We start from the raw sequence: 27,043 nt of genomic DNA, 5'->3' as shown, positions 1-27,043 counted from the left end.
AGTTTGTCCTGTGGGTGGCGCTGTGAGGTTCATGGAGTCATTAAAATCTGAAGGTTCATCCTCTGCAGTGCAGATCAGGTTTGTGGACCAAAGCGATGGACAGATGAGCACCTTCAGGCTCGAACAGCACGAAATAAATCAAATTTAATCAATAAAGTTTCTACTGAGATTCAAACTGAGTGTCGGAAACATTCAGTATTTGAAGGTTGAACTGAAGCTTTTCCTCGTCTTCATCAGTGAAATCACTGCGATGTTTTGCTGATGTTCAGATTTCTGCTGTAAAAGCACAGAGTGTGATCAGCAGTCTGGTGCTGAGCTGAAACAGGAAGTCAGCTCACCTCTGCGGGACGATGTACAGAACGTTGTGCTGCTCTGTCTCACCTGGTACTTCATGTCCACCTCATCCACAGCTGGATCAGCTGAAACTGAGCGTACGCTGGTCTGAAGTCTGCCTGAGGTCACCAGTTACTCCTTCACAAAGTCCACTTTATGTGAGTTTTTAGACACCTGTATGCACCTGGCCACACCTTGACCTTCACTTGGTGCACACACACCTGAGTTGTAGCAAACCTGGTTGTAACACTGTGACACCTAGATCCTGTAAAACCTGTTAGATATTGAACATAAAGTCATTAAATGTCATTAAAACAACGATCTTCTCTGTGAATCTTTTGTACTGCGGTCTGAGCTTCATTCTGGGCCAATCAGGAGTGGTCTGGCCACACGGGCCAATGGGGAGCCTCCATTCACTGACCTGTTGGCTTCATGCTCTCTGATGTTTCCACGGTTACGGCGGTTCTAATATTAACTCTGCTCCTCATTCATGTCAGACAAAAGAACTTCACCTGAGATCAACTGCAGTACAAGTATAAAGTAACAGGAAATGGAAATACTCGGGTGAAGAACAAGTACCTTTCAGTTTTTCTGAAGCGTCTCCTCGGATGTGCAGGAGATACAAGTATTCTAGCTGACAGCAGTCACCTCTGGTCTCGGCGGATTTGGTTTGTTTTTTTAAAATATAGTTTAACACCTTTAAACTGCAGTTTAACCTCTTTAAACTGCCGTTCAGACTCACTGGTCTCTTCATCAGTCCAGCTGATGTCTGGAAACGTTCATCACACAGGAAGTATTTGTCTAACTTTTTAAAACACGCAGTTAAAGTGCTTCATGCATGAAAAGAGAAGAAAGAAGATGAAGTTAAAACAGAGCAGACAACAAAGAACAGAACCCAGACTGAAGGTTTACTGAAAACAACGTTTTAGAAGCTGTTAAACCAGATTGGATCTGGCAGATGAGGAAGATGATTCCGGTGCTTTAACAGTTGGATCAAAGATCCCGACAGCAGCTTTCTGAGCGCAGTGATGCCGTTTAAAACATCCTCCAACACAACATGTGATCACCAGCAGAGTGTTTTTAAGGCAGCAGCTGAGGATGTGGCTGAAAGTTGTTTTGATCCCTACCCTGCGTTCTGATTGGCTCTGCTGTCTCTCTGCTCTCATCCAGACTCTGATTGGCTCCCAGAGTGTAAACAAGCAGAGACGGCCCATTAATCATTAACGAACCTGCCAGACATAACTGAGGGCCAAATGAAAGATTAATGAGGAGCCTGATGACTGACCTGAAAACCATTCTGAATTAAATATGACGAAAACACCATTCAGCTGGAGCCCCCCCCCCCCCCCCCCCCCCCCCCCCCCACACACACACACACACACCCTTCTTTCATAATTATAAAGGTTGTTGAAAAAGAAGGAAACAAAGAAACTGAAATCACAGGAAACATCACAGCACCACCTATTGGTCAGATGTTCCCTCATCGGTCCAGGTGTTCAGTCACCTGTCCAGGTGCCCCCCCCCTCTGAAACAGACACACTCTCAGCTTCTCTTCAGATTCTTTTATTGAGTTTCTGTTTGGCTGCTAACATGTTTCATTATTACAAAGATTCTTTAACTGGTGATTTTGGAAGAAACAAAGCAGTAGTGTTCAGGTGTGCCCCCCCCGACCCGACTGCACCTGACCGCTAACGTCAGAGGTCAGGTGGAGTCGGGTCAGGGAGGGGGGGGAGGGGTGCAACAGGAAAGATCATCACTGACACAAGATCAAAGATTATTTTTCTCCTACAACAACAACAACATGATGATGTGCAACTTTAACAAAACTTTATTCATACAGTGTTTGTTTTCAACAACGTGACACCTCCCGTCAGGCAGGAAGTTAGCCACACTTAGCTCAGCAGCTAACAGACCGCTAAAGCTCACAGGAAGTTATTTATTAAAGAAGAAGAGGTGATTGGTCCCACAGAGCCAATCAGACTAAAAGGTCAAAGGTCAAACACACAGCAGCCATCAGCAGAGGTGGCATTAAAACCAGGGGGCGGGGCTTCCCAGCAGGTAAAATCCAACAAATAAAAAAGCAGCAGGAAGCTCAGACTCACCCCGCTACAATAAAATCATCAAGTAAAATTTAAACTCTCAGTCTGCAGCCTGGTTTGCTCATTTAGCTCCTCCTCCCTCAGGTGTGCAGGGGGCGGGGCATCAGGGCTCCATGTCCAGGCCATCCAGGGTGAGCTGGCTGCGGTGGGGGGAGTTGGGGCTGGGGGGGCTGCTGGGGTTAGAGCTGTTCGAGGGGGTCGAGTGTTTGGTGGAGTCCGAGTCCGGCTGGGCGAGAGACATTAACATGGAGACAGAGAGACAGAGACAGAGAGAGAGAGAGAGACAGACAGAGAAAGAGACAGAGAGAGAGAGACAGACAGACAGAGAGACAGAGACAAAGACAGAGAGAGAGAGACAGACAGACAGACAGACAGAGAGAGAGACAGAGACAAAGACAGAGAGAGAGAGACAGACAGAGAGACAGAGACAAAGACAGAGAGAGAGAGAGAGAGAGGGACAGAGAGAGATAGAGAGACAGAGAGAGACAAAGACACAGAGACAGAGAGAGAGACAGACAGAGAGAGAGACAGACAGAGAGAGACAGACAGAGAGACAAACAGGTTTACTGTGTTGAAGTTTTTGGGGAAACATCTGTGATTAAAAACAGATGATGAAGAAAAGCTGATCAATAATAATGATCTTTGTCATCATGTTGGTGTGTTTGAACCAGGAGACAACAGGACGGATCAAAGTAGACAACAGGACGGATCATAGGAGACAACAGGGGGATCATAGGAGACAACAGGGGGATCATAGGAGACAACAGGACGGATCAAAGGAAACAACAGGGGGATCATAAGAGACAACAGGACGGGTCACAGGAGACAACAGGACGGGTCAAAGGAGACAACAGGACGGATCATAGGAGACAACAGGGGGATCATAGGAGACAACAGGACGGATCAAAGGAGACAACAGGACGGATCATAAGAGACAACAGGACGGATCAAAGGAGACAACAGGACGGATCAAAGGAGACAACAGGACGGATCAAAAGAGACAACAGGGGGGTCACAGGAGACAACAGGACGGATCATAGGAGACAACAGGGGGGTCACAGGAGACAACAGGACGGATCATAGGAGACAACAGGACGGATCAAAGGAGACAACAGGACGGGTCACAGGAGACAACAGGGGGATCACAGGAGACAACAGGGGGGTCACAGGAGACAACAGGACGGATCACAGGAGACAACAGGACGGATCACAGGAGACAACAGGGGGATCAGAGGACAGACTGATGAGGTGCTGCTGTCCTTCAGGTTCATCAATAACTTCAGATCATTACTGACTTTCATAATGAAATATTTCATGTGTGTCAATAATCAGATTATTTATGATCGACTGTGAGGTTCTCTGCTGCTGGATCAGTCTGAGAGGACCACATGGTCCCCTCACTGTTCAGGATCTGAACCTGAACCTGAACCTGAACCTGAACCTGAACCTGCTGCAGGTCTCCATCATGTCGTGACCTGCTAAATGTGTGTGTGTGTGTGTGTGTGTGTGTGTGTGTGTTACCTCTCGGTCCAGGTCCTGGTCTGGTTCAGAGATGCTGCGAGACGAGGCTCCTCCCCCAAAATCTGAACCAATGAAAACACAGATTGCAGATGACGTAACAGAGTGGAGATCTTTGTGTCCCAGATACAAACTTCACAATAATCAGCTTCAATTCAATTCAAAAAAGCTTTATTGACTGTTTGCACTGACATTTCCAAAGCAGGAAGAAAAAAACACAAACGTCCGTCCAACAAGTCGACATCGATACACAAACACAAGTAAATCCCTGAAAAACACTGGACATCAACGGAAAGGTTTTTCTGTTCAACAACAGGTGTGCAGGTGTGTGATATCTGCAGGTGTGTGATATGTGTAGAAGTGTGATATGTGCAGGTGTGTGATATGTGCACAGGTGTGTGATATCTGCAGGTGTGTGATATGTGTAGAAGTGTGATATGTGTGCAGGTGTGTGATATGTGTAGAAGTGTGATATGTGTGCAGGTGTGTGATATGTGTAGAAGTGTGATATGTGTGCAGGTGTGTGATATGTGCACAGGTGTGTGATATGTGCAGGTGTGTGATATGTGTGCAGGTGTGTGATATGTGTGCAGGTGTGTGATATGTGCAGGTGTGTGATATGTGTGTAGGTGTGTGATATGTGTAGGTGTGTGATATGTGTAGAAGTGTGATATGTGTGCAGGTGTGTGATATGTGTAGAAGTGTGATATGTGTGCAGGTGTGTGATATGTGCACAGGTGTGTGATATGTGCAGGTGTGTGATATGTGTGCAGGTGTGTGATATGTGTAGGTGTGTGATATGTGTGCAGGTGTGTGATATGTGCAGGTGTGTGATATGTGTGTAGGTGTGTGATATGTGCAGGTGTGTGATATGTGTGCAGGTGTGTGATATGTGCACAGGTGTGTGATATGTGCAGGTGTGTGATATGTGTGCAGGTGTGTGATATGTGTGCAGGTGTGTGATATGTGCAGGTGTGTGATATGTGTGTAGGTGTGTGATATGTGTAGGTGTGTGATATGTGTAGAAGTGTGATATGTGTGCAGGTGTGTGATATGTGTAGAAGTGTGATATGTGTGCAGGTGTGTGATATGTGCACAGGTGTGTGATATGTGCAGGTGTGTGATATGTGTGCAGGTGTGTGATATGTGTAGGTGTGTGATATGTGTGCAGGTGTGTGATATGTGCAGGTGTGTGATATGTGTGTAGGTGTGTGATATGTGCAGGTGTGTGATATGTGTGCAGGTGTGTGATATGTGTGCAGGTGTGTGATATGTGCAGGTGTGTGATATGTGCAGGTGTGTGATATGTGTAGGTGTGTGATATGTGTGCAGGTGTGTGATATGTGTGCAGGTGTGTGATATGTGCAGGTGTGTGATATGTGTAGGTGTGTGATATGTGTGCAGGTGTGTGATATGTGCAGGTGTGTGTTCTGTGTACAGGTGTGATATGTCTGCAGGTGTGCGTGTACCTGAGGCTGTGCGTGTGATGTGTGTCTTGCTCCTCTGTTGCCGGGAGATACTGGACAATGGGCGGGGCTTGTCTTTCACTGAATCATCCTGAGAGGAGGGCATCACACTCTGCACGCACACACACACACACACACACACACACACAGAGGTTCAGTGTTAACAGACATGACTTCAGCGACCCCTGGTGGTCGTATTAAAGTCCTGCTCAGTGTGTGAGAAGCTCAACATGTTGTGACAAAGATAACTAATTATTGTGTTGTTTTAAATCGATAACTTCAGTTCCCAGAAGGCCGTGCTCCTGCAGCTATGACTCGCTGGAGATGTAGTTGCCGAAGCTGGACTGCAGGTGACTGTTACTGATATGCTCAAGTGATACAGAAGCAGAGGAGGAGCAGTGAAAGGAGAGAGAAATGAAGTGAGATGACAGGACAGGAAGCGTAGTGAAAACACATGACGTGTAAGAAGAGGATAGGAAGAGCAGTGAAAGAACAGGAAGTACAGTGAAAGGACAGGAAGTACAGTAAAAGGACAGGAAGTACAGTGAAAGGACGGGAAGTACAGTGAAAGAACGAGAAGTACAGTGAAAGGACAGGAAGTGCAGTGAAGGACAGGAAGTGCAGTGAAAGGACAGGAAGTACAGTGAAAGAACAGGAAGTGCAGTGAAAGGACAGGAAGTACAGTAAAAGGACAGGAAGTACAGTGAAAGGACAGGAAACAGCAACATGTTTTGGTTTGATGAAGCTCTTGTGGATTTCTAAACCTGCAGTTGAATCTACAGATGAGAACAGAATCCCTGAACACATGACGTCATTCTTTTGTGTGATTTTTATGACATAAAGATTCAAAATATTTACAAGAAATTGCAGAATAAACACAAATTCAGCCGATTTATCAACATTGGGGTGTCTGATGGATCTGACGGGGAGTCTGAACACAGAATATTGGTGGGTGAAAAAGAAAGTCCCACTATGAGACCCGAATGGCCTGCAGTGGATGGTGCGTTCAAGTGACGTTGGCATAATCAGAAAAACTCTTTCTCACTGGGAAAAATCAAAAATACCTGAAACATAACCACCGCTTTGACGGAGTTTGGAAAGCGTATGAGGACACCCGGGCTGCTAAAGACGCTAACGTTAGCAAGCCAGCCGCAAAGAAGCCACCGGGACTGACACACGTCGGCGAGGCTTTTGAAAAGCAAGAAATTTGGATAAAGTTATTGAAGATTTAATCATGGACGTGATGGCGATTGACTTAACTGACACAAGTCTGACTTGTGTCAGTACGTCATGCACTGTGCATTATTTTTTATTGTTATTGAGGAATGCACTTTTTCAGTTTGTAATCGTGATGCATGTGTTTGCATCAGTTCAAGAGGCCTTTATTCTCAGTGAGTAATGCACCTTCTTTAAACTGATGAGAGACATCAAATAGGTTTGTTTGGTAGCTTAAAGAACATGTTTGAGAGGATCGCCAACAGTTTTTATTGGAAAAATAAATATCTCTTCATTTAAAGAGTCAGAACTGCTTTTTGATCTTTGTATTGATGTCATGATCTCAGGTAGATGTGTCTTATCGGTATCGGCCTTTAGGAGCTGAAAGTTATCGGTATCGGTTATAAAAAACAGTTATCGTGCATCACTAAATTTTATAAGAGCTACAGTCAGTGAACCACAGGATGACAAAGACGAGCAGGAGTCTGGGGTAGGAGGGCGAGCATGATAGAGAGGAGCTGGCCTACCCTTCCCAGAGAGGAGGTGGAGGGAGAAGAGGAGGAGGAGGAAGGCTGCAGGAGGCTCTGCTGGGAGGAGGAGGAAGAGGAGGCATCTTTCTGCAAGAAGGCGCCGGCCGACGCCGAAGTCATGTGATAGACGTGCTCAAAGTTGGAGGGGGGAGAGATGAGGGTGTGACGGAAGGAGGAGGAGGAAGGGGAAGGAGACGGGGAGGGTGAGAGGGAGGTGACATCACCAACCTGACCATCAGGGGGGAGGAGGAAGAGGGGGTGAGGAAGGTGAGACAGGGGGAGGAGGAGGAGAGAAGAGAGGAGGAGTCAGTGTGATGAACAGAGCTGTCAGAGGAGAGGGGGTGGTGAGGGAGGAGAACATGCCGACAGGAGGAGGAGCAGTAAGGGGGAGTTACCAGAGGAAGGTCCATGAGGACCTGCATGCCGTCTCCTGGTCCCATGTGAGCCACGTGGTTGAAGTTTGTTGGATTAGAAATCATCTTGGACCTGAGCTCAGGATCCCTCAGCATCTCCCTGGAAACAACAAACACAGCAACACACGGGTCAACACACAACAACATACAGGTCAGCACACAGGTCAACACACAGCAACACAGCAACACACAGGTCAACACACAGCAACACAGCAACACACAGGTCAACACACAGCAACACAACAACATACAGGTCAGCACACAGGTCAACACACAGCAACACACAGAGCAACACACAGCAACACACAGAGCAACACACAGGTCAACACACAACAACGCACAACAACACACAGGTCAACACACAACAACACAGCAACACACAGGTCAACACACGGGTCAACACACAACAACATACAGGTCAGCACACAGGTCAACACACAGCAACACACAGCAACACACAGGTCAACACACAGCAACACACAGGTCAACACACGGGTCAACACACAGCAACACACGGGTCAACACACAGCAACACACAGCAACACACAGGTCAACACACAGCAACACACAGGACAACACACAGGTCAACACACAACAACACACAGGTCAACACACAGCAACACACAGGTCAACACACGGGTCAACACACAGCAACACACAGGACAACACACAGGTCAACACACGGGTCAACACACGGGTCAACACACAGCAACACACAGCAACACACAGCAACACACAGGTCAACACACGGGTCAACACACAGCAACACACAGGTCAACACAGGTCAACACACAGGTCAACACACAGCAACACACAGGTCAACACACAGGTCAACACACAGCAACACACAGGTCAACACACGGCAACACAAAGGTCAACACACAGCAACACACAGGTCAACACACAGGTCAACACACAGCAACACACAGCAACACACAGCAACACACAGGTCAACACACAACAACACACGGCAACACACAGCAACACACAGCAACACACAGGTCAACACACAGGTCAACACACAGGTCAACACACAGCAACACACAGGTCAACAAACAGGTCAACACACAGCAACACACAGCAACACACAGCAACACACGGGTCAACACACGGGTCAACACACAGCAACACACGGGTCAACACACAGCAACACACAGGTCAACACACAGGTCAACACAGTGCTGATCTTGTCTATGTTGTAATCGCTCACTTTTGCTGAGTCACTGTTTTCTTATGCTGAGTCACTGTGTTGGTTGGTAAGTCATCCAGAAGTTACATTTTACTGAGTCATTGTGATTTGAGACATTGGGTTTTATTTTGCTGAGTCACCTCCTCTGCTGAAGTCGCTCCTCCTCAGGAACCTTAAAGAGGAACTTCCTCTTGCTGCGAGTTCGAACCATCAACTTCCTGCTGTGGTCCGACGTGTCCGGGATTGTGAGGTCTCCCTCTGAGGACAGACAGGTGGAGAGAAAGACACGTAGAGACAGACAGGTAGAGACAGGTTAGCTTCAGGGTGGTAGAAAGGAGTGTTACATTGTCCAAGTGTATCTGCTCGCTACCTGATGAGGTGTTGCTGAAGTAAATCAGACGATGAGGTTCTGAACTCAGGAGGTTTAAGGTCCCTTCAACATTCAGAGGTCTGATCTGAGGACAGAGACAGAAATGTGATTCGCTAGTTCTAAACTGTGATTGGCTGTCTGCTGAGCTGTGTTTTGAGCAGTGCCGTGCTGTGACGTGATTGCTTACCTTGCGGAGGGAGATAGTCTGAACCCACTCTGTGGTGTGAATATCAAAGACGTCCACTCCGTATTCACTGTAGACAGTCAGGTGGGATGAGTTAGAGCCTGGGGAGATAGACAAGTGTCAACCAATTGCATGTCATTATTTATCAATACCTTACGCTGACCCGTCATGAGCTGGTGATATTTAACACTGCACTGATCACAGACTGAAGTGGCCCTTCATAATAAACCTGTTTGAACTCACCTGACAACCATCTGTACCTGTCCAAACTCACCTGACAGCCATCTGCATCTGTCTGAGCTTACCTGAACGCCACCTGGACCTGTCCAACTCACCTGACAACCATCTGCACCTGTCCAAACTCACCTGACAACCATCTACACCTGTCCAACTCACCTGACAACCATCTGCACCTGTCCAAACTCACCTGACAACCATCTGCACCTGTCCAAACTCACCTGACAACCATCTACACCTGTCCAACTCACCTGACAACCATCTACACCTGTCCAAACTAACCTGACAACCATCTGAAAGTATCTGTTCTACCAGAACCTGTCCAAGAATTAATACGTACTGCATGCGAGTGGAGTGGCGGGCCACATCAATTCCTGTGTTCTGGACCGGCGACCCTGTCCATCCACATAGATGCCAAGCTGGCTGAAGCAGAGCAGCAGCTCGGTGGATCCGACCTCCAGGGCATGCAGGGCGTCCAGAGACTGCTGGGCCAGGAAGGCCAGCGATGGGTCGGCTGGGCTCACCAGACTGATGGGGGACGACTCCCCCTGCAGGGCTAGCAGCGCGAAGCCCGAAGGATAACCGACACACAGCCGCTCCCTCACCATACCCAACCACTGCACCACCCCTGGAGCCTGCACCTCCCACAGTTTCTTATAGTGGGGCTTCGCTCGAGTGATCTCATAGCACTGAACCTGGAGAGAGACGAAAACAGAACCAGAGCATTAGAGCAGGAACAGAACCACAACTCCTCAGCAGCATGGTCTTACTGTTGGTGCATATACAACAGCTTGATTTCAGTTTTCCTGAGAGCACAGGAACTACAGAAACGATCAACAGCACTTTGGAAAAAGAGAGAAGATGAATCATGGAGTAATGGAGCCAGAACATGGTTCATCGTTTTCTGACCTGACGTTTGACAGAAGCCAGTAGACAAGCGGGTCCTCCAGGTCGAAGCAACCCTGTAGTCAGCGCCTGGCAGCCTTTGGTCTCCGTTAGCTTGATGTCAAAGGTGGACTCGGCGCCCTCCAGCACCCCCCAGGCATGAAGGTGAATGTGACGGTTCCGCCCGCAGAGCAAAGCAACGATTTTCTCTTTAGGGATCAAATCGATCTGATAAACCTTTTTACTGTCTGCTGCTCGTACAATCACTGCAGAAAGAGACAAAGGTTAGTGATCTATTCAATATCAACTGTCTGTCTCTCTGCCTGCCTGCCTGTCTGTCTGTCTGTCTCACCATCCCTGGTGACCTCAACCACAAACAGTCCGTCTTCTGTTCCCAGGACGATCCTCTCTCGATCTGTAGAGGAAACAAGTTTGAAAATCATCGCACAGGAGTCGCCCCACCACTAAAAGAAATACAATATTTTATTTACTGGTATCTTATGAGACCTTTATTTTGAAATTCAGGGTTCGTTTCCGCTTCCTACTCTTTGTGTTCATCGTGTCAACTCACATTTCATCACTGAGGTGTGAATTCTGATATTACTGTCTCTCTGGACTTCATAATGTTGCACTCGTCGGTGCTATGTGTATTTACTGTACTGCTGCAACGTTGGCGAAGACTTGATTCAGCCTGTTCAAAAATTAGCCTCGCCAAGCGTCGAGATAACTGGCCAGCCTAGTTATCTTTCCCTGTATTACGGTACAGACATGTACAACAGAGGAGTGTCGGGTCAAAGCCAAGATAATGTTTCTCAAGTTGACCGGTAACATTATCGGCTCCGTGGCCCATCCGCTCCCCCAAAGCAGTCCGACATAACATAATCACAATACTTAGCACTGAGTAGAAGCTATTACTGACCGAGCACAGCGGCCGACAGTGTGGTCTTGATGATGGGCAGTGAGGCGTCATAGGCCTCGTGCAGGATGTGGACCTGGCGGTTCTTCAGCAGGTTCTTTGTAAGGATGCTCTGCAGACCCTCCAAGATCCTGACCCACTTCCTCTTCTCAACTTCGCTCTCTGCCAGCACCAGCAGAGACACAGAGGAGAGCTGCGAGATCAGCTGCGAGGACGTCACCTGATCATGGAAAAACAATATGGCTCAGAAAACGTTGAGGTCAGAGGTCAGACAGCTCGGGGTCAGCGAGGTCACCTACCCTGAAGATACAGGGGATGTCCTTCCTGGTGGCGTGAATTACATCCGACGCCAAGACAGAGCTGACGGAAAACTCCTCATCTCTGTAAGAAATAAAAGAATATGTTTCCGGCATCAATATACTGTACTATGCAAATACTCTTAAAATATTCCAGTGCTTCCCATACAGAGACTCTACTGGGGCAGCAGGTTTATTAAGATCCATCCAGGTGGTTAAAATCCAAATTCCCATTTTTTGGACTATTATAAGTAGTTATTTGTTTGTGTAATGCAGATCACAAAGAGACAACAACCACGGACAACGAGACGTAAAACGACGACTGTTTCAAACTGAAGCAACATTAGTTATATTTTGTCAGGTATTTTATTTCTTTGACATAGTGAATCGAATTTAAACAGGACATAGAGATGTTGCGTCAAAGGGTAGACTGCACAGTTTGTATTTCATGTAACGTTGTTGTAATTTAAAAAGTATAAACAATGTGAAGCTAAAACAGAAAGTGTCACTTCACTTGGAAATTTGTTTGCTGTAAAGGGCATTTTAGGGTATTTATCGTTCTACTGGGGACTTCAACGCTCAGGTGGGCAGCGACAGTGTTACCTGGAGGGGCGTGATTGGGAGGAACGGACTTCTCAATCTAAACCCGAATGCAGTTCTGTTATTGGACTTCTGTGCTAGTCACAGTTTGTCCATAACGAACACCATGTTCAAGCATAAGAGTGTCCATCAGTGCTCGTGGCACCAGGACACCCTAGGCCGGAGGTCAATGATCGACCTCGTGGTCATGTCATCTGACCTTCGGCCGTATGTCTTGGACACTCGGGTGAAGAGAGGGGGTGAGCTGCCAACTGATCACCACCTGGTGGTGAGTTGGATCCGCTGGTGGAGCAGAAAGCTGGACAGACTTGGCAGGCCCAAACGGGTAGTGAGGGTCTGTTGGGTACGTCTGGCGGAACCCTCTGTCAGAGGGGTTTTCATTGCACCTCCGGGAGAGCTTTGACCAGATCCCGAGGGAGGTTGGAGACATTGAGTCTGAATGGACCATGTTCTCCACCTCCACTGTTGATGCAGGTGTTCGGAGCTGTGGTCTTAAGGTCTCTGGTGCCTGTAGTGGGGGCAATCCCCGAACCCGGTGGTGGACACAGGAAGTAAGGGATGCCGTCAAGCTGAAGAAGGAGTCCTATCAAGCTTGGTTGATTCGTGGGACTCCTGAGACAGCAGACGGGTACCAACAGGCCAAGCGTGCTGCAACCTGGGCGGTTGTGGAAGCAAAAACGGGCTGTTCGGTCTCTGTACGACCGGCGCAGAAGCTTGGTTCGCATTGACGGCAGTAAGTCAGACCTGTTCCCAGTGCATGTTGGGCCCCGGCGACCCGGTTCCGAATAAAGCAGGAGAAGATGGATGGATGGATGGGAATTAAAGATAAGATGATTTTACAGTTTACATTATTTATATCTATGTTGTTAAAGTGAAAGGAATGAACAGTTCCTCATAGATCAGGAAGGCGTCTGAAAGGCACATGATTCATTAACAGTTCTCCCGTCAAGGATGGCAGCTCAGGATTTTTGAGATGATCTGAAATTGATAGGGAGCCAACCCAGATGACACCTTTCGATCCTCGGACTGCAGAATCCTGCCACAGCCAACAAGACTCTCACTCTCAGCTCCGAGAACCATATTCACAACTCCAAATCCCAGACTCTGACTTGACCCTTTTCTTGAGTTGGCTTGGAAACAACACCTACCTTCTTCAGTCCTGATCAAACTTGAGTCTGAATGAGAGGTTCATGTCACAGTGATTTTGTCTCTCAAAACTACCTTACCTTCCCAGGACCACCAACTTCTGACCAAAAATGATGTGAAACCTTCTAAAAACTACCCAAACCTTGATGAAGGTACAGGAACCTTCTCCAACAACCTAAGCCCTTTTAAAACTCTCCTGACGATGACGATCATCAATCTCCCCTGACCTGTTTCCAAGATTCCCTGAATCTCCTCAGTCTCCATGAAGCTCTTCAAAGACTCAGAACAGTTCGCAAAACTGAAAAAAATCTTCTCAGAACTGCCTGAAAAGGCTCCCTGGTGCTCCCCCTGAGAGTAGGCACACAAGTGGAAAGTTACCTGAGATCCAGCACCAGACTGGCCACCACGCCTGGCTGGGTGGACTTTCCCTCTGGGACGTCATAGAGAAACAGTTTACAATCAGAGACCACAGCAAATGCTCGCTGCCAACCTTTCTTCACCCCACTGGGCTTTGGGATCTGACAGAAAGACGGCAACATGTGAGTCTGGTGCTGTGGAACCGCAGCGCAACAACTGCATCGGTACTGCATCTGAACTGCGTCTGTCAGGGCTCCATCACTTACCCTGACGTAGCCCTTGTAGGCAGTGCCGATGCCTCTCTGGACGTCGATGCCCTGCGGCCTCTTGGCCTGCTCTGCTGGGATTGGACAGACCAGGGGGGCGTGGTCTTTACAGGAAACGTGGCAGATGAAGGAGCACACTAAAGAGAGACAGACAGAGAGACAGTCAGTCATCTGAAGTCTGATTATCTGATCAGAGACACATTGACACTGTTGATAATATCATGAGGTGAAACCTTTGATCAATGGTGTCGGACTGATGATCACTTCCTGTTGATTATTGGCTCTATTCAACAGTTGATGACAGTAAGTTGACAACGAGCAGCGTGTCGTGTGTGATTCACACAATCCCGTCAGGATTTCAATGGCTGCGTTTAATCCACTGAACAGGGTTCTGACTCACACGCAACACTCAGACCTGGTCCAGGGTGAGCAGGAGGTGGGCATGGAAGCACCAACCACAGCCCCAGATTTACCTCCAGGCTGACTGAAACGTTAACCGTCGAGCGGCCGTCACCTGGAGGTGAAGCTGGCGACGGAGTAATGGCATGTGTTTGAAGGGGGGGGGTGTACCTTCACAGGCGTAGCCCTGTCGGATGAGGCCCACCATCAGCGAGCTGCAGTGGGTGCACTGAGTCGGACTGGAGAACGTCTTAATACTCAGCTGGTGAGCTTTGGGCTGTGAACACACACACACACACATGTCATGACCAAAGTTCATTAAAGGAAAAGGTCAAAGGTTACCGTTGGTGGTTCTCTACCTTTGGTGAGGTTAGTGCTGAGCTCTGGTAGGTGGGGGAGGGGCTTGCTGGGACTGATGCTGCTTTTCCTTCCTGTTGAGGTGAAGGACCGGTTGTATAAAAGATGTTTCGAGGAAACACACAACGTTCGCAGTGTTTGTGACTGACCTCATGTTCACAGGTTGTGGAGGGGGAGGGGACCGTGGTCTCTGATTTCAGGGGGGTGGAGTCTATGTCTGTGGTCTGCAGGTCAAAGAGAAGAAACATTTTGAGGAGGAACACATGTGAATACTGCTGACAGACAAACACGATGAGTCTCACGGCTTCATGCAGACTGTAAACGGGTCATTTCCCCCCTCAGTAATGACTGCAGACACAACGAGCCCCCGGCTGCTCCTCCTCTCACTTCAATCCCTTCCTTGTATTTTAAAGTGGACCTCTCAGTTTTTCCTTCTGCAGCACTTCATCAGCCCGCTGTGAAGTTGACTTTGTGGTAAAAACGTTGTTGGTAATGTGATGACACCAACATGTGCATCAGGCTCCAGCTGTGTGAGGGTCATTCCCTGACAGAACACGTGGCGGTTTCCTTTCAGCAGCTCTGAAACCAGCTAACGAGAGGCGGCGTTGTGGTTAACGGCGTCATTCAGGAACACTGAGTGACCGCTGGCTCTTGTTGTTTTCACTGTGTGAAAGTTTGGGATATTGATCAGCAGAATTTAAATAAGTTCAGGTCTTTTCTGAAAAGTCTCAGTCTGTCCCCACAGAGGGGGCGGGGCCTTGGCGCTTCATGGTCTGATCGATCAGTGCTCAGTGTTCCTGATCTGTCTGCTGATTAGCTGATGTGATGGCATCATGTAAACAAACACGCTGATGTGTGTGAGCCAGTCAAATCAGTACGTATACATACATGTATGATATATAAATATCATTTTCAGATAGAAGAGAACAGTTTCATATTCCTCTGCTGGACTGAGCTTCAGTGAAGTGTCTCCTTGTATGAACTGATTCTAAAAGACTCAAAGCTTCAAAAAGGAAAAACAGGTAAAGAGGTGTGATCTGTTCTTTAAAGAATTAAGATCAGATCAACTTTATTAAAGAATGATTAATGAATTCATGTACATCGAATCACAACCAGCGACTGACGCCAGGGTGAGACAGACAGGTGAGACAGACAGACAGACAGACAGGTGAGACAGACAGACAGATGAAACAGACAGACAGGTGAGACAGACAGACAGGTAAGACAGACAGACAGACAGGTGAGACAGACAGACAGGTGAGATAGACAGACAGACAGGTGAGATAGACAGACAGGTGAGGCAGACAGACAGGTGAGACAGACAGACAGACAGACAGGTGAGACAGACAGACAGGTGAGATAGACAGACAGACAGACAGACAGGTGAGATAGACAGACAGGTGAGACAGACAGACAGACAGGTGACTCACTCTGAAGGTGAGGTCAGGAGCCAGAGGAGACGTGTTGAAATATTCAAAAATGGAGTCCTGGAAGTCTGGAAGCTTCAGCCCTGCAGAGAGAGAGAGAGGTTAGAATCGACACGTCTCACGTCTCATGGTGTTTTAATGTCTACACCACGGTCCACCCCGCTGTCCGTCTCAGACCATGACACTCTGCTTCCAAAAGAGGGGGGACACCGAGTCAAGTGTCACAATGTCATCATTTACAAAACTCTGAAAGTAGCACAAAGAAAATGTTTGAAACATTATGAAACGTCAAATATGACAAAGGAGAGCCCGAACTGTCAGAGTCCTGAACTGAACCCTGCCAGACTCCAGGTGGTCTCACCTTTGTCAGAGCGGGAGTGACTCTCCTCCATCTCTTTCTTTAGAGTCTCCATCTGCTCCCCCATCTCCCTGCTCCTCTCCTCCGACTCCTTCAGCTTACTGCAGACAGGCGAGCAGACAGACAGGTGAGGAGAGACACAGGTTAGGAGACAGGGACAGGTGGGACAGGTGAGACGTGTCTCTGTGTGACCTCTGACCTCTCCAGGTTGATGTTGGTAGCTTTGACTTTGCGCAGCTCCTCCTGAACCAGCTGTTTGGCTCTGATCTCGGCATCCAGAGCCGACTGGAGCTCCAGACGAGCCGACATGTCCAGCTTCTGACTGCGTCGCACCTTCCACAGGGGGTCCTACAGGAGCGAGACGGGGGGGTCAGTAATGAAGGCCTGCTTGTATCGTGTATGCGGACGCCACAAATAGCTGTTTGATTATCGTCAAGGCAGGAACACATCATTTCAGGTGCTTTGAGACACTGAGCGGTTTCTCCGGTGTTTTCAGCGTCGTCATGGCGAGAGGGGCGGGGAGACGGCGACTACAGAAACTACAGAGACGATACAGAAGCTGACTCTACATGTCTCACCAACAGAGGACAGAAGGATCAATGAGGAGCGTCAGCAGCTTCACAGTCTGATTATCAGCTCTGTGACGATAAACAACATTTATGGTACCAGTAACCTGCCGGGTTAGTTGTGTCAGACTGTGAACTATTTAAACCGTTTCAGCTGCTTCCTGTGGCTCAGCCTGTGGCGTTGGAGCGGGGACGATCGCAGGCTGCTGGGAGGCAGGTGGTGAAGCTGCCGCCTGAAAGCACCTTTACGGTGAAGTTTGCCTTTCAGACAATAACAGATGGAGCAGTCAGCCAATGAGCACACAGTATCTGACCCATCCGGATCAGTGATGTCACTGATGCTGCTGCTGGATATGACATCATCATGTGACATGATGACACAGAACACATGGTCTTTAAGCTCTGCTTAGCAAAGACCCTGGACCCCCAAGGCTGGTTCAAGGATCTTGTGAGCTCCCTCAAAGACTATTGGAAACCAAACTGGGACAAGTTGGACCCCTGCAGTCCCACTGGATTACTCTAAAGGACATCTTAACTACCTCAAGAACCACTGAAATCTGAAGAACTGCACGATTTCACAGAATGCTGCAAGACCTGTAGAACCTCCTCAAAACCTGCTCCTACCACAAGGACCGGCAGCCATAAATTAATCCTGGATCACTCACAGCTGGACCAAAAAGACTAGTAATCCATAGTATGTGTTGTCAAGTCCTTCAGTGTGGATCACAGTTATTGTTCTATGGATCAGTGACAGTAAAACTCTCTGCTCCTACCAGAGCTCCATCCTCTGCAGCTTCACTCCACCTGCTGCCATCCCAGCTGCCATCCGACTCCAGCCCACAAAAAAGATCCAAGAAATGTCCCTTTAACCCTCCTCTCCCCTCGATCGTTCTATCAAAGTACAATCTAAGAGTAGAAAAGTGGATATGCTACATGTCGGGTGGTGGAGAAGGCCTTTTGGTAGACATATGTCTTAGCCCTGACTGAGACCTGGCTGAGACCTGATGGAGACCTGACGGAGACCTGACTGGGACCTGACTGAGACCTGACTGAGACCTGATGGAGACCTGACGCAGACCTGACTGAGCCCTGGCTGAGACCTGACGGAGACCTGACTGAGCCCTGACGGAGACCTGGCTGAGACCTGGCTGAGACCTGGCTGAGACCTGGCTGAGACCTGACAGACCGGGCTGAGACCTGGCTGAGACCTGACTGAGACCTGGCTGAGACCTGGCTGAGACCTGACAGACCGGGCTGAGACCTGACAGACCGGGCTGAGACCTGACGGAGACCTGGCTGAGACCTGATGGAGACCTGAAGGAGACCTGAAGGAGACCTGGCTGAGACCTGACAGACCGGGCTGAGACCTGACGGAGACCTGACGGAGACCTGACGGAGACCTGGCTGAGACCTGGCTGAGACCTGACAGACCGGGCTGAGACCTGGCTGAGACCTGACTGAGACCTGGCTGAGACCTGACAGACCGGGCTGAGACCTGACAGACCGGGCTGAGACCTGACGGAGACCTGGCTGAGACCTGATGGAGACCTGAAGGAGACCTGGCTGAGACCTGGCTGAGACCTGACAGACCGGGCTGAGACCTGACGGAGACCTGGCTGAGACCTGGCTGAGACCTGACAGACCGGGCTGAGACCTGGCTGAGACCTGACAGACCGGGCTGCGACCTGGCTGAGACCTGACTGAGACCTGGCTGAGACCTGGCTGAGACCTGGCTGAGACCTGACAGACCGGGCTGAGACCTGGCTGAGACCTGACTGAGACCTGACAGACCTGGCTGAGACCTGGCTGAGACCTGACAGACCGGGCTGAGACCTGACAGACCGGGCTGAGACCTGGCTGAGACCTGGCTGAGACCTGACAGACCTGGCTGAGACCTGGCTGAGACCTGACAGACCGGGCTGAGACCTGACAGACCGGGCTGAGACCTGGCTGAGACCTGACAGAGACCTGGCTGAGACCTCGCTGAGACCTGACAGACCGGGCTGAGACCTGGCTGAGACCTGACTGAGACCTGGCTGAGACCTGACAGACCGGGCTGAGACCTGGCTGAGACCTGACTGAGACCTGACTGAGACCTGACTGAGACCTGGCTGGACACGTCCTTTCCCGATGAGGACCCTGGTCTGGACAGCTTCACTATTCTGACGTACAACATGACTGGACTGCAAACACTTTCACAACACAAAGTGTTAACACAAGTAAACATGGCTGCTTCTGGTCTCAGGCCGCCCCCACAACACAGTATTTAAATATTCAGATGACTCAGCCAAACATGCACACTCGCAGTAACTCAGTCATGGCCTGTCAGTACTCTATGTCCCTCTTCACTCAGCGGTACTCAGATACTCACCCACTCCTGAATGTCATTAAGACCAGGGGAGTCCTCAGTGAAACCCAGCACCCCCACTGCCACATCTCCACAGTGAGCCAGCTGAGATGGTGAACAGCTTCATGGACCTTGGAATTACAACTGACAATAAACTCAGCTTTGATCATCCCACTACTGAGTGCTGCCAACCGAGGTTCTCCGAAAACACCCACAGAACACCTCGAAAACCAAACTGGACGTCTCTGACTCACATCTGGACACAGAGACAGATGTCTGACCTGGAGGAAGCTTGGTGCCATCACTGTCCTACTCAGACGGACTCATGTTCCTGTGACCGTCTCGTGTTCCCTGTGGTTCTGTTTCAGCGTCAGGGTTCTGGTTTTATGTGCAGGCTGTGAAAACAAACCCCTGGAACAGCCTCTGGGAATTCACTGACGGAGCCCATTGTGGGTTTATTATGAGTGGCAGACATGCAAGCCAATAGCCATGCAAGCTTCTCAGACCCCGCGCATAAAGAGGCAGAGTGAATCCTGATTGGCTAGAAGCAGTGACTGACACACTCACCCTCCTGTCTCCACCAATGGGAGGCCAGGGCTTCTTAGGGGGCGTGGCCACTCCTGACTCAGGCTGAGAGGGCAGATTAAAGGAAATATCAACACACAGAGCACAAGAACAACTGACACAAATACAGACACTACAGACAGGAATACAGAGTGCAGACGGATGAGACGCAAGGACAGACTGAAACACAGACAACAGACAGGAGGACAGACTGAAACACAGACAACAGACAGGAGGACAGACTCAAATACAGACAACAGACAGGAGGACAGACTCAAATACAGACAACAGACAGGAGGACAGACAGTATGGACGAGGGCTGAGTGATATAAACATGATCATCATCATTTTTTCCATGTTGGTCAATCTCAATACTCGTCAGTATTTTAATGAAGATATTTTATGGTAGTTTGTGACCATGAAAACAGAATGACACAAACATTTAACTGTGCAGACAGGTAAGGCTTGTCGAGCCTAGTCGAGGCTCGGTCTTGAATATATTTCGGAATAAAATGTTGAATAACTTTGTTTTCTCTGCCTCGACTAAACCAAACCAGTGAGCTTGCCTCAGAACTGATTCAGTAATGATGCAGCCGCTGGGAGGCTACCTGCCCAGGTGATTTATTGTGTTTCCTGTTTGGTTGGCTCCGTCAGACAGTCTTAATCTTTGTTGCTTTTGAGAAATCCAAACCACGTCCATTCCACTCATTTCTCCCCTCTTTCACCAGAGGACATGCACTTCACATCCACTGTCTTCTCCAGTGGATAAACTGGATACACAGTGCTTCAGGTGGAAAGGTGGGGGCACACTGACTGGCTCTCACATCTGTCCACACCGAGTCAGAAGGTCTCAACTTTATCATGATGAGGTTATTTCATCGCCCAGCCCTCGAACAGACACCAGAACAGACTGAAGCAGAGACAGAAGAGACAGTGCAGATAAAAGGACGGACAGAGGACAACTACAAACAGAGCAGACAGAGGAGGACTGAATGTGGAGGGGACAGACAGGACCACAGACAGTACAGACACCGGTGTGTAGTGTTGTGTCAGTCCCTGTATGTATCATGAGGGATCTTGTTTACAGGTGTGTTGCTGTACTGACACTGTGTGGGCGGGGCCTTTGCTTACCTCACCTGAGGAAGGCTAAACAAACACCTGCTCTTACAGAGGTTCAGGTTCAGATTCATTTTGAACAACCGTCACGTCAACATGTCATGAAAACCAGGTAAGAGTAAGAAGGTGAGATGCTCAGGAATGAATTCAGGGACAGGAAACAGGTCTTTTCCAGGACTGTCGTCGTCTTCCAGGACTCGCTTTCATAAAGAAATTCAGTCTCTTCAGTATTCAAGGTCTGTGGGATCTCTGGTGTTGCTAGTCGGCCCTGAACTGGTTCCAAACTGGTTCTGTGTGTATATATGTGTGTGCGTGTGTGTGTGTGTGCGTGTGTGTGTGTTACCAGAGGCCTTGTTCCCAGACTGGAGCTGCGCAGGGTTTCCAGTTCCTCCGTCATCTTGGTGGCCAGAGCCTGAAGGTAACCTCGAGCGTCCTTCTCGTCACTCACCCTGAACACACATCCACACGTGTTAAATAAAGAGCGCCCCCTGGTGGACGACCACAGAATCACACGTTCAGACGGTCGGACTCACCACTGGATGATCTCTGCGATCTGAGCCTCCCAGTGAGCCACGCTCTCCTTCTTTGAAGACAAGTCCTGAAGCTCGTCCTCCAGCTGACGGTTCTGAGCCGTCAGTTTGTCCACGAACGAACACAGCTGAGGGCCACCAGAGGAGTGCGGTTACTAACTGAGCATGTGCAGTGACGGCAGCACCACGACACGCTGTACGTTCTGATTGACCGGTTAGTTCAAAGGAAACAACAGCTGCAACGACCGGGACGATCACATGACAAGTGAGTTACCTTCACACGAACAACCAACACTGACAGAGAAACAGCGTCAAACGTGACCTGAAGTTTATCAAACAACAGAAACACAGCAGCACAAAATGAGCTGATCAGGTTCGAACTGTTGATCCAAACCTCCACTGCAGGACCCTCCAGCAGTTCACCTGAACCACACTGAGACCTGCACTACGTCAGTCACCTTGTCGGTTTCAGCCGTCAGTTTGCGGTTTTCTTCTGTCAGCAGGTTTTTCTCTCGTTCATGTTTCTCTTTCAGAGCTGCAACAGCTTCATCCATCTCCGTCTGTCTGCAGGAACACACACAAAACACCTGGTTCAGGACTCACCTGTCCCTCTAGTTTAACCTGGGTCAGGACTCACCTGTCCCTCTAGTTAACCTGGTTCAGGACTCACCTGTACCTCTAGTTAACCTGGTTCAGGACTCACCTGTCCCTCTTGTTTAACCTGGGTCAGGACTCACCTGTCCCTCTAGTTAACCTGGTTCAGGACTCATCTGTACCTCTAGTTAACCTGGTTCAGGACTCACCTGTCCCTCTTGTTTAACCTGGTTCAGGACTCACCTGTCCCTCTAGTTAACCTGGTTCAGGACTCACCTGTCCCTCTAGTTTAACCTGGGTCAGGACTCACCTGTCCCTCTTGTTTAACCTGGGTCAGGACTCACCTGTACCTCTAGTTAACCTGGTTCAGGACTCACCTGTCCCTCTTGTTTAACCTGGTTCAGGACTCACCTGTCCCTCTAGTTAACCTGGTTCAGGACTCACCTGTCCCTCTTGTTTAACCTGGGTCAGGACTCACCTGTCCCTCTTGTTTAACCTGGGTCAGGACTCACCTGTCCCTCTTGGCCTTGTCCAGCTTGTCTCGGAGCTGCAGCAGCTCCTTGTTGGCGGCGAGCTGAGCCCCCTCGGACTCGTGCAGGTCTTTCCGGAGGTTTTTGATCTCTGAGGAGTGGGCGGAGTCTCTCCTCAGCAGTTCCTCCTCGTAGAACAGGACCTTCTTATCGAGCTCCGCCTTCAGACGGGACAGTTCCTGCTGAGACTCCGTCCCCCCAGCCGACGCTCCCCGACCCTGCTGAGACTGAGACCAGAACCAGAACCACCGTCACCCGCGACTGTGTTTCAGAGTGTGGTTCTTATGATCGTGACTGATCAGTTGGTGCTTTATTGAGACTCTTCCAGGCCCCGTTTCATTACTGTGACTTTTTAAAGACAACAAAACTTTCTTTCTTCAGAAAGACAATCAGGGCTGCAGCCTTTGGGACAAACTACCTGCAGATATCAGGAGGCCGCTCGCTGGATGTTTCCAAAGGAAAGCTAAAAACCGATCTTTAACGAGTGCTGACGGCCGGGTACAGGTCTGAAACGTTGTGCTTCGCCACAGAGTTTATAATGATTATTATGATTAATAATACAGAGCCGTTCTAATGAAAGGTGCTAACACAACAAATTTAGCAAAGCACTGACACGCCGAACATGAATTTCGGGGGGTTGGCGTGGGCGGGGCTTACGCTCAAACATCACTGAAGCATTAAACACACACGTCGTGGGCTCCACAGTCATTTGTAGGTGTCAAAGCTAAGCTAAGCTAAGCTCGCCCCCATCACAGCTCAGGAGTTGTCAGACGTAACTTTGATGCTGTTGTGCTGAACGCCAGATGTGGACGAAGTATTCAGACCCTCTACTCTGGTTAAAGTAATAATACTGCATTCAATCACAGTTAGAGCTTACAACATCATATCAACACAACACGTGTGTGTGTGTGTTTCAGTGTGTGTGTGTGTGTTTTAGTGTCTGTGTGTGTGTGTGTCTGTGTTTCAGTGTGTGTGTGTGTTTCAGTGTGTGTGTTTGTGTGTGTTTCAGTGTGTGTGTCTGTGTCTGTGTGTTTCAGTGTGTGTCTGTGTGTTTCAGTGTCTGTGTGTGTGTGTTTCAGTGTCTGTGTGTGTGTTTCAGTGTCTGTGTGTGTGTGTGTGTTTCAGTGTGTGTGTGTGTGTCTGTGTGTTTCAGTGTGTCTGTGTGTTTCAGTGTCTGTGTGTTTCAGTGTCTGTGTGTTTCAGTGTCTGTGTGTTTCAGTGTCTGTGTGTTTCAGTGTGTCTGTGTGTGTCTGTGTGTTTCAGTGTGTGTGTGTGTTTCAGTGTCTGTGTGTGTGTTTCAGTGTGTGTGTTTCAGTGTGTGTGTGTGTGTTTCAGTGTGTGTGTTTCAGTGTGTGTGTTTCAGTGTGTGTGTGTGTGTGTGTGTGTGTCTGTTTCAGTGTGTGTGTGTGTGTGTGTGTGTGTGACCTCTGACCTTCAGGCACTGCAGCTCTGCCTCCATCTGTTTGGAGTAGCCTTCACTGTGCTCCCTCAGCTTCCTCTCCTTTGATGCTTCCGCCTTGGCATCATCCAGCTGAGCCTCCAGCTGAGAAACACATCCACATTGCTTTTATTCTGAAGGTCTGGCCCTCCTTCCTGTCTTGTCGGTCAACAGTTCAAACATTTTTGAAGCAATTAATCAATTCTCAAATTAGTTGATTCATTTTCTTCTGATCAACTCATCGATTGACCAAATTATGTTTGCAGCTCCAAATTACTTAATGAAACACACTGCTGGTCATGTCGGTCGGGGCTTCTGATCGAATATATTCACTCAGTACAGAGTGAACATTTTAACTTCCTGTCAGGAAGACAGAAACTGAAGCTCAGGTCACATCAGAGACTAGAATATCAGAGCATACAGGCAGAGGGCAGACACAGAGGGGGGTCATTGTTCTGAGTACGAGATCTGATCTCAATCAGGACCACGAGAAAGTGTTAAAAATACCAGGTGTGAACATAAAGGTAAGATCAGACCGTTTATTATCCAGGTAACGTTCCTGGATACAGATCACATTAACACCACTTTCAATCCTCCAGCACTGCGTGAGTGAAGGGAGTAATCCCCTCTGAGTCCAACCCCCGCTGCTGATACGGTCCCCCATGTGACAGTAAGAGCACCTTGAGTTGAGAATATTTCATATTCAGAAGATTTCATGTAGAAAATATAGAAAATCATCTGAACTGAAGATCTTTGAACCACATCTCGTGATCTGCATCGGCGGCAGGAGTTTGCTGAGTCAGAAACTTTTAAGGACTGTCTCACCTCCTTGCGGTTCTTCTCGGTCTTGCGGATCTCCTGTCTCATCGTGTCCATCTTCTGCAGGAGGCCGTCCATCTCCTCCTCTTTGTCCCGGAGCTGGCGGGACAGACGCTGTTTGGAGGACCGGAGGTCGGCCATCCTCTCGGACAGGTCGGAGAACTCCTGCAGGGCCAGCTTCCTCTGAGAGTGAGCCTCCTTCAACTCCTTCGTCTGACTCCTCAGACGCTCCAGAGAGTCGGTGAGCTGCTGCTCATGAAGGAGGAGAGCTTCAGTACGCTTCACAACAACCAGCTCTCATTCAGAGCACTGAATCACAACAGACCTCTGGACAATGAAACTGAATTCTAGTAGACCTGATCCTGACAGGGCCCAAGGTACCTGGACCCCATAATACATTTCCAGCCAGCTGAGTATCTGTGGTTCAAACTCCCAGAACTGTCATCTAAGAGCTCAATTATTTATACTGATAACAGTAATCACGAACCACATGATCACAGAGCACCAATCAGCGATCAGTCATTCAAGTACCTTGTGGACTTCGTCTTTCTCCTGTCTCAGAGTCTTCACCTGCTTCTCCAGGGTCTTCAGTTTGGAGGCAGAGCTCTCGTAGTCCTGTCTGAGTGTGACGGCTTCCTCCAGCTGGTGCTCCAACCTGTCAGAGTCTAGAACAGCAGAGGGGTTTACTCACCTGCAGGGCGCGGACCGCTACAGATGGACCACTAAAGATGGACCACTAGAGATGGACCACTAAAGATGGACCGCTAAAGATGGACCGCTAAAGATGGACCACTAAAGATGGACCGCTAGAGATGGACCGCTAGAGATGGACCGCTAAAGATGGACCACTAGAGATGGACCACTAGAGATGGACCACTAAAGATGGACCACTAAAGATGGTCCAAAACTAAAACTAAAGTCCTAATACTGCTGCTGCCGTTACTGCTGACTGACTGGCACTCCTGTTTTACTTATACAACTATCACTACTGTTATTACTACTGCCAGTACTGCTTTTTACCAGCACTGCTTCTGGTTCTGAATCCAGGAGTGAAGTGCTTCCACTAGAACTGGTCCAACATCAACATCGTCTTTGTTGTTTGTGTTGTTCACACGTGTGGAGAGATGTAATTAAATCTCTGACTGCTACAAATATAATTATTTCTGCTTTCTTGTACTGTTACTGCTGCTACCACTGCTACTAGCACTACACTGCTAGCACAAGTACGAGTACGACTCCCGGTCTGACCTGCCAGCTTCTTCTTCAGCCGCTCTATCTCCTCGTTCAGCTTCTTGATCTCTTTGTCTCGGGTTAGAGTCCCTCCTCGAGCCGGAGCCTGCAGGGCCTGGGTTGACTCTAAGGAAAGGGGCCAGAGGTCAGGGAGTACATACAGCACAGTAAAGACTGGTACACTTGACATTGACATGTGTCTCTCACCTTGCAGTTTGCGGTTCAGTTCCTGTTTCTCCTGCTCCAGACGGCGGATCCTCCTCTCAAATGCCTCCACCTCCTGGCCTCCTCCTCCTTCCACCTCGTCCTCCTGTGGGATAGAGCCGCGGTCTGCGAAGCGGCTGTCCGTGGTGTAGGTGAAGCCGACGAAGGGGAGGTGCTGACCAGTGAAACCAGTGTGAGACACTGGCGGGCTGATGTCCTGCAGGGGGCACACTCTGTCAGACTCAACCATCTTTGTACTCTTAAGTGTGTATCTGTTTGTGGAAAGGTCACAGGGTCACTCAGACGAGTTGGTCAAGATCTGAAAGAGTTGAGGCCGGACAGCTGCCGGGAAACTTGATGTCGACCCGGTGCCCGAAAGACTACAAAGAACCCTCAGACCTGTTAATGGGAACACTGGTACTGGGACTCTAACTCAGGCAAGTCAAACCGATTCCATGAAGGGCTGCAGGTTTTCGTTCCAACCGAGGAGGAGCAGTCCAGGCTGGAATCAATGAATCAGCTGAGAACTGAGTGATCCCTTGAT

At 49.0% G+C, this 27,043-nt stretch overlaps 1 protein-coding gene across 3 annotated transcripts in view; it reads right to left on the bottom strand.

Annotated features, from left to right (window-relative positions):
• Window positions 1-1,891: 1,891 nt before the first annotated feature.
• cdc42bpb (CDC42 binding protein kinase beta (DMPK-like)) overlaps window positions 1,892-27,043 on the bottom strand; it is a 40,453-nt gene continuing 15,301 nt past the window's right edge. The window contains exons 9-38 of one of the 3 annotated variants that reach the window (XM_041958182.1): window positions 26,503-26,716; window positions 26,314-26,421; window positions 25,597-25,730; window positions 25,072-25,314; window positions 24,241-24,351; window positions 22,791-23,035; window positions 22,143-22,248; window positions 21,688-21,812; window positions 21,498-21,603; window positions 20,042-20,104; window positions 16,761-16,909; window positions 16,565-16,662; window positions 16,207-16,286; window positions 14,926-15,000; window positions 14,779-14,850; window positions 14,591-14,696; window positions 14,021-14,157; window positions 13,776-13,915; window positions 11,655-11,736; window positions 11,359-11,575; window positions 10,792-10,854; window positions 10,464-10,705; window positions 9,895-10,249; window positions 9,321-9,418; window positions 9,134-9,218; window positions 8,904-9,021; window positions 7,557-7,674; window positions 5,420-5,528; window positions 3,954-4,015; window positions 1,892-2,658 (exon numbers count right to left, since the gene is read on the bottom strand). In XM_041958182.1, coding sequence (XP_041814116.1) covers window positions 2,536-2,658; window positions 3,954-4,015; window positions 5,420-5,528; window positions 7,557-7,674; window positions 8,904-9,021; window positions 9,134-9,218; window positions 9,321-9,418; window positions 9,895-10,249; window positions 10,464-10,705; window positions 10,792-10,854; window positions 11,359-11,575; window positions 11,655-11,736; window positions 13,776-13,915; window positions 14,021-14,157; window positions 14,591-14,696; window positions 14,779-14,850; window positions 14,926-15,000; window positions 16,207-16,286; window positions 16,565-16,662; window positions 16,761-16,909; window positions 20,042-20,104; window positions 21,498-21,603; window positions 21,688-21,812; window positions 22,143-22,248; window positions 22,791-23,035; window positions 24,241-24,351; window positions 25,072-25,314; window positions 25,597-25,730; window positions 26,314-26,421; window positions 26,503-26,716 — 3,984 coding nt within the window. In that variant the 3' untranslated portion in view covers window positions 1,892-2,535. Of the gene's footprint in view, window positions 2,659-3,953; window positions 4,016-5,419; window positions 5,529-7,158; window positions 7,390-7,556; window positions 7,675-8,903; window positions 9,022-9,133; window positions 9,219-9,320; window positions 9,419-9,894; window positions 10,250-10,463; window positions 10,706-10,791; window positions 10,855-11,358; window positions 11,576-11,654; window positions 11,737-13,775; window positions 13,916-14,020; window positions 14,158-14,590; window positions 14,697-14,778; window positions 14,851-14,925; window positions 15,001-16,206; window positions 16,287-16,564; window positions 16,663-16,760; window positions 16,910-20,041; window positions 20,105-21,497; window positions 21,604-21,687; window positions 21,813-22,142; window positions 22,249-22,790; window positions 23,036-24,240; window positions 24,352-25,071; window positions 25,315-25,596; window positions 25,731-26,313; window positions 26,422-26,502; window positions 26,717-27,043 lie in introns of all 3 variants that reach the window. The other 2 variants (XM_041958184.1, XM_041958183.1) reach the window with 2 other exon arrangements.

This window comes from Chelmon rostratus, chromosome 18, assembly GCF_017976325.1.
Source record: "Chelmon rostratus isolate fCheRos1 chromosome 18, fCheRos1.pri, whole genome shotgun sequence".
In the NCBI taxonomy this organism is placed as follows: domain Eukaryota; kingdom Metazoa; phylum Chordata; class Actinopteri; order Chaetodontiformes; family Chaetodontidae; genus Chelmon; species Chelmon rostratus.
The sequence above is the reverse complement of the archived record's forward strand: the minus strand, read 5'-3'. Positions and strand labels throughout refer to the sequence as shown.